At 39.2% G+C, this 12,653-nt stretch overlaps 1 protein-coding gene across 2 annotated transcripts in view; it reads left to right on the forward strand.

Moving 5' to 3' along the window:
• The window catches only part of TRIO (trio Rho guanine nucleotide exchange factor), a 244,848-nt gene that overhangs the window by 59,640 nt on the left and 172,555 nt on the right, over positions 1 to 12,653 (forward strand). For both annotated transcript variants that reach the window (XM_056483314.1, XM_056483315.1), the window contains exon 2: positions 8,134 to 8,208. In XM_056483314.1, coding sequence (XP_056339289.1) covers positions 8,134 to 8,208 — 75 coding nt within the window. The remainder of the gene's footprint in view (positions 1 to 8,133; positions 8,209 to 12,653) is intronic.

The raw sequence follows: 12,653 nt of genomic DNA on the forward strand, positions 1-12,653 counted from the left end.
TGGACACCCTGACAAAAAGGTTTGCTACCTCAGCAGGGCAGTGAATTGAAGTATCACAGCACTTAGAGATGGATGAGCAGTTCGCACCAAAACAAATGAACTTCCAACAATGTCGGCAGGACAGCAAGAACAAATTGAACATTGCTAAGGGACAGAAAAATTTAGGAGCGCTGCTCCTCTCATTTAAAAGGGGAAAAATGGTCAGATTTTGATTATCTCCTCTTAAGTTGCAGTTGAAAAATGGACACACTTCTGTCTTGCACATTTCATAGGCTCAAAGGGTAATTCAGATTGGAAAGGACCTCGCTACAAAATATGAATAACTCCAAGTTCCTGTTACACACTTAAAAGGAAATTGCAGATTTTTAGCAATGATTTAGCATTAGGAATTTTCTTTAACTTAGATTCTTAAGGCAGCTCTTCAACAGGTTTTGCAGTATACACCTGAGGTGGCTAATTTCCTGGTAATTGCTCCTAACTGAGGAATAGCTGAGTGTTCCAGCTTCCAAGAAAAGGGAGGTTATTCAGTCTGTGAAGTTGATCTTGTCTGAGTATTTGCTGTCAACTACACTATCAATCTTCTCTTGTCCCACATCTCTCTGCATGACGTTGTGCTTCTCCCATAATTTGCAGAGATGGGAGGTGTGTCCTACTGTCAGGACAAAGCAGAGAGCTGTGGAAAATGGTAAGAGAGAGCCTCTCAGCACTTAGCAAATATGCCAAAACCTGGAAGTGACTTAGAGCTAGTAACCTTATAATGAATCTTGTTTTCTTATTTCAATGCAGTTTCTCAGCTGTCTGCTTCTGTGAGGTCCTGGTTGCCACTGCATACCAGCTTGGTACAGATGTGGTGCAGTTCCCCAAGCATGTATAGAGAGTGCATAGAATGCAAAACAAAATGGGAATAGAAGGGACATTTCTGTGAGCTGTTGTGATTAAAGGGAGAGTTTGAAGGTATAATGGTTTTTGATGAGTGGGTCTTGAGCCTGATCAGAGCTGGAGGGAGTCAAAGGTGTACTCCTGGAGTTTCTTTGAATTCAGGACTAGGATCTTAACATTAAATGATTACATTGAATACTTTGCTTAAGCTCATGACAGAGGCTGCTGGTGCAACTCTGAAATCATGCCACCTCACGCCACTAAACTTCTTGTTGAAGTCCCCCAGTGATTGTAGAATCTGGACTGAGAAAAATGAATGAATAAATGATGAATGCCCAGGTTACTAATGTTGCCCAGTGATCTGTATGCCATGAGAAAAACCTGCTTGGTAGCTCCTTGTTAGCTCTAGGAAGAAAGATCTGCAGTCTTAAAGATGCAATAACAGGTATACCTAAAAATGATGTTCCTGGGATGATTTTGAACCTGGTCATCTGCAAGCTCATGGAACTTGAGAAAAGATAGGAAAATTACAGTATTCACCATAATTTTCCTGAGTTCTCTTGCTTTGTTGAAATGTGAAAGATGGTGTGAGATTGCTGAGCAGCACTGAATGTAGGCAATGTCTATAATGGGAAGCAGTAACAGTGCAGTTGGTGAATTGACAGCTCTGATTGCTCTATGAATCCTTTACTTGCATCCAGAAGTTAAGCCTACCATAAAACTGAAATTGGCATTTCAAATACTTGAGTTAAAATCAAGGAAAGCTATCAGTGATCCCATACATGCATAACTTTTAGTTACCTTTTGCCTGGCTTTGCCACTCCTTTGGGGTGGCTTACTGATGGGTTTTCTTGCTTACTGATGGGTTTTTGCCATTTGCTGCTTATGAAGTTCAGTTTTCTTTCTCACCTTTGCCTCAGTAGTCTGATTTTATTTATAAACCCAAAAACTTACAGAGGCCAGCAATCATTGTTTTGGAATATGATTGAAAAAATAAGAATGGTTCTGCTGACTTAATTATACTGATTTCTTTGTAGGAACTTCAGAATAAGAATATAAATGTTTTCACAATGGCTGCCTGTGAATCTTCTCATATCTTGTTTAAAATTATTTTTCATTGAATAATACCTTATTTAGAAATCTCCTCACTGATTGATTTTTAAAGCCTCTCCATATTAAAATGGAGAATAGGAACCTGATTTGTGCATTCTTTATGGACACTTGAAAAATGTGGAAGGTAGTGGGTAAGTTAACTTGCAGCTGAGGTTTATCATATGCAGTTGTTAACTCATAAACAAAGTTGAATAAACCTGAAGGATTCTGGGATTTGGGATGTCATCATGATATGGAGAATGAAAAAGGGCAAATAATGAAACCCTAATCAGTCTATAATGCACTAATATAATTACATTTGAGCTTCTCTATTGCCTCTTTTTTCCCCCCTCTTCTTCTTGCTTGATTAACTAAGAAGCAATTTGTCTTGACATGTAGCTAGGATAGCTGTACAAATAAAGGGAGAGTAGCTCAGATTTCAGTGTCATGTCATTGGTGGAAGTCATGCTGTGAAATAGGGAAAAAGCTAAAGACATCAACATCTTAGATTCTTTTTGCTTAAATGTTTATTAGCTACAGTTCAGAGATTTTCTGTTCCCAGGGCTTAACACAAAGAGACTGACCAGCGGATGCAAGGAGTTGTGGAGAAAGGTTTCCAGGTTTACCTGCTTTGTTTGGATGAAGGACATTGGTGCTTTGGCTGGAAACTCTCTTTCCCACCCATGGAACTTGTTTTATCTCTCGTCTTTTAACAGATATTTCTTTTCAAGTAAGACTAACCTAGATCAGTCCAGTTGTTACCTAGTAATAGGTAATTAGCAGTTCTGAGTGCAATTTCTGTGTGTTTTCTTTTTTCCTTCCTGTAGAACTTGGCATAGCATGTGGGTTTTTGAGCAAAAGTCAATGGATTAGGTCCGTTGAAGTGAACAGAGTACTCTGTTGGAAGGTAACTCACTGAAAGACGTCTCCTAATTCAGCATGGAATTTCTGTCAAAGAGGAGATGGAGGTTGAAGTCTGGTGCTAGAGTGAGCAGCCTGGTAGATGGGGCACTTGCATCTGTTGATGACACAACAGGGAGTCATTCTGAAGTCCGAAGAGAGTCTAAAGCATCCAAGTAATCTGGGTTGAGTCTGGCTTTTTTCGTTTGTTTGTTTGTTTTTTGTTTGTTTGTGCCTGTTCGAAGATACTGTTTTTATTTGCAAGGTGGAAAGCAGTTTTGTTACTAAGAGTGTGAGTTTTTAGGATGAGGACATTCCCTTTTGGCGTTTGTGTTTTTCTTCAGCCACATTTCAAAAAAAATTCAAGTCACTTGTGTGTGACAGCAATGGATGAGTCAACATCTTGCCTAAGAGATGCTGGACTTAGCCTGAGTTTCTGAGTCTTTTCGTTGTCCTGATTTCTGTTCCCATATTTTGTGTTTGTTGCCATAACTGAACAATGCACATCACTGAATCTACCTCTGAAGTAAATACTCCAGTGTTCTTGGAGTAGCAATGCTTGGTGGAGAAGCTGTTTTCAACACTGTTTGTATCACAGTTGTGTAATCAAGTTGTTACCTTAAAAGATGTGTTTAAGGTTGTGTTGCTGACTAGTTACTGATCTTCGCTGGGCAAGATGATTAGCACAGTTACCTCGTTTCCTGCCCGTGAAGGAAGCCTCAGCATTAGGCTAATCCAGCATTTGTCTGGCTGGTGTGAATTGCCACACTGAGTACCCATTTCCTGTCACCACTCTAAAGGTGACTTTCTTGCTGTATTTCCATACTTCTGGGAAGTTTCAGCAAGCTGGGTATCTGGGGAACAGCAGAGTTCCTGGAATGCTGTGGTTTATAGGCTGAAGTGGGCTATGTTACACAGGGTTACTCTCTGTCCTCCAGGGCAGATGGACGGGCAGCTCTGCAGCCAGGTTGTCACCATGGGATTTGGGAACACTTGCAGTCCAAATGAGAAACGGGCTGTCCTGGCTGTGCAAATAAAGGGCTCTCTCGTAGAGTGATACCTCTATCCCAAAATACGTCTTTCCATGGGTCTTTTAACTTGGATAAAATTATATATTGCAGCAAAATATCTTAGCTTCATACAGCATGCGAAAAAGGGTTTATATAGAAAAGTCTGTTAAATTTGGCTAGTTGATGGTGTCTTCAGGCTCTGAAGTTGTGGGAGCAAAGAGAAAAGGTGTGCTTGTGGGGAAGACTTCTTAATTTTCCAGTGTATAAAATGTTTAGGTGATTGTTTCTTGACTTAAAGTTTAATTTAAAGATCTTCCATTGTGTGATAAGGCATTTAAATAGCTGTTTTCTGATAAGGCTTTGTTTAGTAGGAGACTGTATATAACTCAAGGGATTGTGTAATTGTGAATTCTTCTTTAGGGCTATATTGAAATGGACTACATAATCGTGTGTTACTTATTAGTCTGAATATACTGAAGTTAAATATTAATTAGCATAATTTGAGCTTCTTCCCTCTTTGCTGGTAGTTAGGGAAAAGTACGTATACAGTGTATATTACAACACAAGGGCATATCCTACCTATTAAAAATGCAAAACTGTAAAACGAGTATCCCTTTAATAGGTATTGAAAATATGAAGGATGGTTTTCCAGTTTAAGACTGAAATGATCTTTAAAAGATGTAAGATTTAATATTGAAAGCAACACTTTTAAAATCAGAGTGCCTTTTTATATAGGCGGAACGGCATAAATATGTGCCGTAAGTGCATTCTGTGCTTTCAAAGAAGAAGCGTGTGCCGTGGGAATCCCGTGCCCGCTAAGGGGAGCGGGAATCACCCTGGGGATCGGGGATGGCCGAAGATCGCCCTGGGGATCGGGGGTGGCCGTGCGGAGCGGGGATGGCCCCGGGCACCGGGCATCGCCCTTGGGGAGCAGGGATCACCCTGGGAATAGGGGATGGCCTCGGGGAGCAGGGATCACCCTGGGAATAGGGGATTGCCCCGGGGATCGGGGATGGCCGCGGGCATCGGGGATCACCGTGGGGATCGGGGATGGCCGCGGGCGGGGCGGCAGCCGCGGGCACTGCGGCGGCGGGAGCTGCAGCCGGCCGGCCCGGCAGGGATGACATCACCCCCAGGAACATGTGATGCAGCCGCCTGGCGCGGAGGATGCTGAGAGAGATTGGTGCAGATATTTATGGCATTTCGTTTGAGTGTGGTAAATGCCTTTTAATTTATTTTTTTTTTTTCATTGAATCCTCAAATCCTCACATCCACAAATGTTTTGTGGAGAAGGGGCTTTAAAAAAGGAGAGGGAGGACCCACCCCAAGCCCTTAAGACATGCTTATATTGCTGGTTTTTGTTTTATTTTTGCTTCATTGGAGATAAAAATGATGCTTTTCTGTCGTATTCACCCTCTTTGCTCCCCAGCATTCTTTCATCTGTTGTAATCCCCACAGTCTCCTCAGTTAAGCTTCAACACTGCAGAACTGGAATAAAAATAGACTGTTTAGAGCAGCAGGAATATGATAATCCGAGGCAGTCAGCCTTAAGGATATGCAGATGCAGAACATGAGCCAAGCACTAATGTATTTGCTAGGGTGTTTACCTTGAGCGGCCCCTTAATAGTCAGAGAAATGTTAGCTAAATGTTTCTCACTTCTTACATGCCACAGGCAAAGTAAAACGTGCGGCTACTGCGCATCATCATCCGAGGTGAAGTAGTTTAAGGGCTTAGAAATCTGAGCAAGCAATTGCGGTAACATCAGTGTCTTGGGTAATTTTGAGCTGAGAGAGACAGCAAAGTACGGCACTAGTTTCTGCATGCTTTTTAGGTGAGGAGAAAGTGTTTTCTACCTCCGAATTTACTGTAAAGAAAAGGAATTGCCACAGTTGATATGAAAGCTGAGCATGCTAAATTGACATTAAGCTTACAGTGAGTAGCTCAAAGCACATTAAAAAAATTTAACCCTGGAAGTGTGCCTGTATGCCTTAGCAGTCAACAGAAGCCCAAATAATATTTCAAGGTAGAAAAGAGTATTCCATGTCTTTTTAGGTGATTTATTTAAGCCCTTTAAATTTTATTTATTTAAATAAATATTTATTAAAACTGTTTAGAGTTTTAGTCCATAACAAACAGAAATGTAGTAGGAACAAAAACCGTAGGCAGTTTCAGTAAAAGGCTGATAACCTTAGTTAGTTAACCATAGTCAGTTGTCTGGAGGTGTAATAATGCACGAGGTTCCTTTGGCTGTGTCTTAGATTCTTGAGAGCCTAAGGCAAACATGTAAGTAAACCCTGCACTGCTTTGCCAGTCTGGAGTTACTGTATAATAGCAAAATACTGTCCATCATGTAGAAACCCTCCATGCTATGTGGTTACCCAAGGAACCAGTTTTCCTGGTCTAGCCTTTCTGAGAATGTGTACTGAATTTTGGGTTTGTTTTAGGTCTGTGGTGTTCATGGAAAAACAAAGAACTAGCCAGGGAACTTCCATCTGGCTGGAAGTTGATTTGTTTTGTTTTCTTTTGTTTGCATTCTGTGAGTGCTGAGACAATGCCCTGGTTGAACATTTCAGTTATGGTGAACTTAAGGGACCCATTGCTGATATACATTTGTTTGAACACGTTTTAAAAATCCCCAGTCATGGATAGACCATAGGCATCAGCAGGCAATCCTATGTGCTGTTCACAGTTCTTTCTTTTGCAAAGTATCCTGCCACCTAGTAAGCCTCTTGCGTAATTCTAAGCAAGCTTTTGTCACCAGTAGGCTTTATGTGGTCTGAGGACTGCCACCACATCTTCCTGCAGTTCTTCAGGCAGAACAGATGCATAGATGATGACATGCAAGCATCTGACCGTCTTTGTCCCTTGGGTGTTGTGCTTGGTGCACTCTGGCTCTGTTCTGAAGAGCAGTGCCCATAACTAGATACTGTAGTGGCACAGAAGTGTCAGTACTACTGTCTGGAGTAGAAAACCTGTGATGTAATTTATAAATAAATATATAAAAATATATATAAATATAAATGATGCCTTTAAATATAGGTCTTGCGTTACTTGATGACACTAGTTTGATACCCTGAAGTTTTAGTTTAGAAATGCACAGCTTTTTCATTTAAGCTCAGAACCTGAAGCCAAAGAATATGAAGCATTTGGATTTTTTTGAGTCTTTACAGCAGTTTTGTGCATCAGTAGTTATAGACAAGCAATACGCTTCCCACTTACCCCAGCAGAGGTACTTTTTTCGGATATGGGATTGTTTTAAACAACACATGTATTCAAACAGACCAGGAGGGGTTGTACAGGTAAGTTAGGTGAAGATGTGTCACCTAGTTCTTCTTGTAAGATGAACAAAATCGGCCTAAACATGACCAATTAATGTATTGTACAGGTGAAATATATGATAAAAAAAATGCTTCCTAAATTTTCCTTTGCAAAGAAGGAAGAAATTTAGAATCTGGCAACAAAGTAGTAGAAATAGGAAGCAGAGAGAGAGGAAAAAGCTGGTGGTGTGTTGCTTTGCACCCTTGACAATAATCACTCACCTTAGGCACTGTTTCATACTCCATGTATGTCCAGAGTTAGTGTGATAAAATATCCTCTCAGTTGTAAAATGCTGGTCCTGTTAGGCAGCAGAAAAAATTCTGCTTACAGAAGTGATTTAAGAAAAGTTGCATGTAAATAGCATTGGGGATTTTTGGTGGGTTTTTTTGTGTTTTTTGGGTGGGTTGGGGTTTTTTTGGTGGGGTTTTTTGTTTGGGTGTTTTTGTTTGTTTGGCTTTGTTGTTGTGGGGTTTTGGGTGGGGTTTTTGGGCTGGGATTTATTTTTCTTTACCGGTAATTGTTCTAAGCATACCTACTCCTTATAGCTTGATACTCTTTGTCCCTGCTGGGAAAAAAAAAAAAAAAAAAAAAGAAAGAGTGGGATTTGGAATGCATAAAAGCCATGGGATCCATATGATAATTTTTATTAACTGGTGAAAAAGGCTAATTCTGGTATCTTGTTTTCTACTGAGGCTTGCTAACAGGCCATGCTATTTGTGTAAAGCTGGTCAAAGTGATGACTTATTCATTAATATATTATAAAAGTTTAGTTTATTTTTTTGGCAGACTTTTATTGTAAGGCTGTCTTAATTCCTCTAACGTAACATTGAGAATGTATTCCAAAGGTCAGTGTTTTTCAGTGCATTTGATAAATGTAAAAGCTGGGTTTGTCTGAATTTTTGACTAACCATCTTATCTTTTTCTATTTTTCAGGGTTTCGCAAAAATGATGAAATGAAGGCTATGGAAGTATTGCCAATTTTAAAGGAAAAAGTCGCATACCTTTCAGGTACAGTTATTTTCTTTGTAGAATGCCCAACTATATCGTTAGTAGCATATAAAATGGTATTTTAAATAATTTAAATATCACTACAAAATTCATAGAGTGCTAGAGCAGCACTCCTTCCTATTGGATATCCTAAACATGACATAAGCATTTTGAAAGGCATAATAGAGGAAATACTTGTTTTCTTGAATGTGGAACATTGCTAGTTGTTGTCTTGGCTGTGTTAAGTCCTGCATTGCCTGAACATCATTATTTACAGCAACTTAGAACCTGCTGTACCAAAGACATATTCCTTTCCTTGTTTCTGGTTCTTCTGATGGGGAATTTTACAGAGATGCTTTTGTTATTGGCCCGTCTGCAGCAAATTCTGGAGAAATATGTCTGTTGCAGAAGTGAACTTCAATTGCCTGTCTTTTGAAGCACACTTAGTATTTTCTTGGTGAACTGACTTAGCATGTAATTTTAGGTAGTTCCAGCACATACACTGAATTTGGTTGGTTACTGAACAAGGAATAGCAGAAGGATTTAAAAGTGGGGTTTATATGAGTTAGTATCATGACATAGTCTATAACTTCATAAGTAACTTTACTTGATGGAATGATGGGTTGAGATGCTTATTTTTGTAAACTGCCTTTTGGTTTGACTTTCTGTTGGGATTTAACACTGTCATTCTCTTGGCCATAATCTTAGTGTCAAATGATCTAGAGGACAGTCTCATATTTGAAAGCGATTTTCTGGATAATTTGTCAGGAATGCCAAAAGTAAAGCTCTTGTCTGTAAATATTAAAACACATAAAATTTTTCCTGTAATTGTACCCTTTAAGAGATTTGCTGTGTATGGATGCTGACGCTTGCAAGTACAGCATGTAGTACATGGTACTTTATCCTGTCCACTCTGCTGAGTAAAGTAGAGGTGCAAAGCAAAAAGATTTATGGGTGAAGTTGTTTGTTTTTTTTTTTTTCTTTTTTGTGGTGTTTTTTTTCCTTCAAAGTTCCTGGCAACTGTAATGAGTAAGACCAGTTTTTCTGGTAGCATGGTAACTTGGGAATTGTAGTGCTAGTGAAGGCTTGCTTAAAACTCTTATTTTAGAGGGAAAGAAGAGGGGAAAAGAGAGTTAAGCACAGTATTTCAATCTCTCATTAGTCTTTTTTGGATCTTGTCTTATGGCATTGAATGAAAATAAAGTTAGTTTTTACTCCAAAACCTCTGAATTTTCAAGTTGTCCAGTACTTAGTTTAGAACCCTTAGAAGGGACCTGAAAATGATGGGTTTTTCTAATGTTAATTTGTGAGCAGATGGCATTCTGAAAGGCATTAGTTCAGCAAAAGTGAAATGGGCCAAATGAAAGATGAAGATAAATGTAAGGGGAGATGATAAATTGTGAATCAGAACAGAGGAGGTGTTCACAGAAATAAATGGTTGCCAACTTCCCTGCATGAAGGTAGCAACTCCTCATGGAAGAATGGAGCAAACAACTGTGGGCAGCAAGACTGATAAGAACTGTTATGTCAAAATTCATAGTTTCACATTTCCATTGCAAGTGAAGCTCAGATGGAATGAGTAGTGCAAAGGACTTGAGAAACCCTGAAGTACAACAACCTACAACAAAGCTCTTCATTGTGTTTTCCTCCTTCCCCCAAAAAAGGACCAGCACCACTAGGACTTAACCACTGTGCAACTAAAACTGTCAAGCTTTATACCGGAGAACACAAAGAAAAGGAAGACTGTGGTTTACTGAACAGCTTTTCACCTTAGAAGTAAACTGCTTGAATATTGGATGTCTTGCCACCCGAAAAAGTTACATCTCTAGGCTTTTCTATGAAGTATGAATAGAGTCTTGGATGCATTTGTGTTGAGTTTAAACTGAAACCTGTCAAAGAACAAATACCCTTATATCTCTGCACATACCTAAGCAAGGAGAGCATTTTCTTACAAGATGCAGTTATCTTGGTTTCATAGAAGGAAATAGCCCTTGGTAACTTGTCTTGCCATAAAAGCCAACTGTTCAGCTTTCTTTACCAGAGTACTTTGTAACTAGGTAAAAAGGGATTTCTTAAAAAAGCTGCAATACTCAGCCTGTTGAATTTTTGTGCCATTTGGACACCATTGAGAACAGTGCTGTTAGTTCTGTGCACTGAACAGAAGTGATGCATGTTCAGTGACTCACGTGAGTTGATTGGATAGATGTTTGTGTGACACACTTTGGCATAAACAGAATATCTTGATAGTGGGCTGGGACAGTGCATCAAAGGAAATGGATTAAAATGGAAGTCTTACTGATAAAAGTAGTAGCAGCATAATATGTTTTTGTTAAACAAAGATTAATAAGGGGTTGAGTTGGATAGATTATTGCAAGACAGGAAATTCCCATTGATGCCTCATGCATTGTTGCTTTTAACTTTCCCATTTGTGTATGACTCAGGAGCATCAGGAACAAAGGAAATGAGAGTTAGTTATTGTAAAAGGCCTAAGAAAGCTGTCATTAGAGCTGACAAAAAAACCCCAAGTCTTAGGGACTTATAAAAAATTATTTGCAATTTTGCTTCCTGGTTTAAGACTCAATAGTGAAGTTCGTTTCATCTAAAATCAAGGCTGTAATGATTTATTACTCATCTGGGCCTGGAGTTTGTACAACAGAGTTTGTCCCTGATGTACAAAAGTTTCAGGATATGATTTTTCAGAAACTTAAGCACAATTTTAAAAAATGGCTTCTTCTGTGACATATGTGGAGCTGGAGCCAACTGAAGTGGCATCCAGAATGACACAAAAGTTGGAAAACTTCATGAGACAGGAGTTGCAGTGTGGGAAAGGCCTGGAGGACTGGTCTGAGGTGACTGCATGTAATAAAGCATTTGCTTAAAATGCTTAGAGAGTGTTAAAGAAAATTCAGCTTATGTTTTCGTGTGCTATCTGCTGCTTTTTAAAGAATATCCACCCTAAACAATTGAGTTACTTTTTCTAGGGGGCTGTGGCACTTACCAGGGCATAGCACTTACCAGTTGAAACAAATTTTTAAGATCTGAAGGTAGTGGCCTGTGGTGCAAGAAGGAAAGAGCATTAAGGGCTGTAGCAGACTATCAGCTATGCTTGGTAGCCTTGGAGCCCAGTGATAGCTCTGGAGCTCAGAGGGGGCCTGGGCTGTTAGACTCTGTCTTGTCATTTATCATTTCTTTCTCTTACAGCTTCTGTCTTGTTTTTTTCCTGTTCATTTGCTATGTAAAAATCTTCAAAGCTCTCTGCTTGGCAAGAGAGACAGGATGGTCAAGACTTGCCTTTCTCCATTAGAATAAAGCAACTCTGTTTTTCATCTTAAGTCTCACTTAAGAGGGTCATGGAAGATAAGGATATTAATTTCCATTTAAGTTTTGCTTTCTGGCATTGTAGCTTGATGGAGATTGAAAGATGCTTTTGCCTCTTCTGAATTTCATTTGATGTCTCACAGGAAGCATGTCCAGTGTAGACAATTTCTAGAAACTTTGACAGCCAGGCTTAGTGTCTCTGGGAAGCACATACTGACTGTGTTAGAGAGGATAGTGATGAATTTTTGAGTGACTAGTTTTATTTATTGTTTTTATATTTAGTTTTATCTTCTCTTGGCCTTCCTTTCTAAGCAATTTTTGAAAAACTTTGTTTAGCAATATGGAATTACAATGAGAAGCTGATTTGAAATGAGAAATTCTGGGCTGAAGATAGTGTTTTTCTGCGTTTCCATGGGACAGGAGAAAACAGTCCACACATCTATGGTTGAAAACATATATGTGAAACTTAGCAAGAATCTGTCTGTCCTATTATAGATGTGTTGATAAAGACATCCTGCTGTGTTTGAATTTGGTGTTTAGCAATAGTAACATTTTGTTGTCACTAGCAAGGGTTTGGATATAAAATTATGTTTTACTATTTGACCACAGCAAGTTTGTGCAATTTTATGACTGATATAAGTGCATTTAGGTGGAACAACTTAAATCGGATTTTTTGCCTTCTATATTAAGTGGATTCAGAATTTCCTGTGTTGCTAACAAAATTAAAAGCTATAAACTGACGATTGGGAATCTGCAAATCAGAACAGGATCAAAATACAAATTAAATGCTTAAATAGTTTCCATCTGCTCAATCTATGTATTGAGTGTGAAATGTTATACACCTAAATTCTCCTAGTAATTAATTTAATCATTGAATTACAAGATTATTTAGGTTGGAAAAGATCTTCAAGATCATTGTGTCCAGCCCTTAACCTGGCACTGCCAAGTCCACCACTAACCATGTCCCCAGGTGCTGCATCTACACGACTTTTAAATGCCACCAGGCTGGTGACTCAACCACTTCCCCAGGCAACCAGTTGTCTAATGCTTGACGACTCTTCTGGTGAAGAAATTTTTCCTAATATTCAATCTGATTATTGCCTGGTGCAGCTTAAGGTCATTTCCTCTCATCTTGTGGCTTGTAAGCT

The sequence above is a fragment of the Oenanthe melanoleuca genome, chromosome 2, assembly GCF_029582105.1.
Source record: "Oenanthe melanoleuca isolate GR-GAL-2019-014 chromosome 2, OMel1.0, whole genome shotgun sequence".
Taxonomy (NCBI): Eukaryota; Metazoa; Chordata; class Aves; order Passeriformes; family Muscicapidae; genus Oenanthe; species Oenanthe melanoleuca.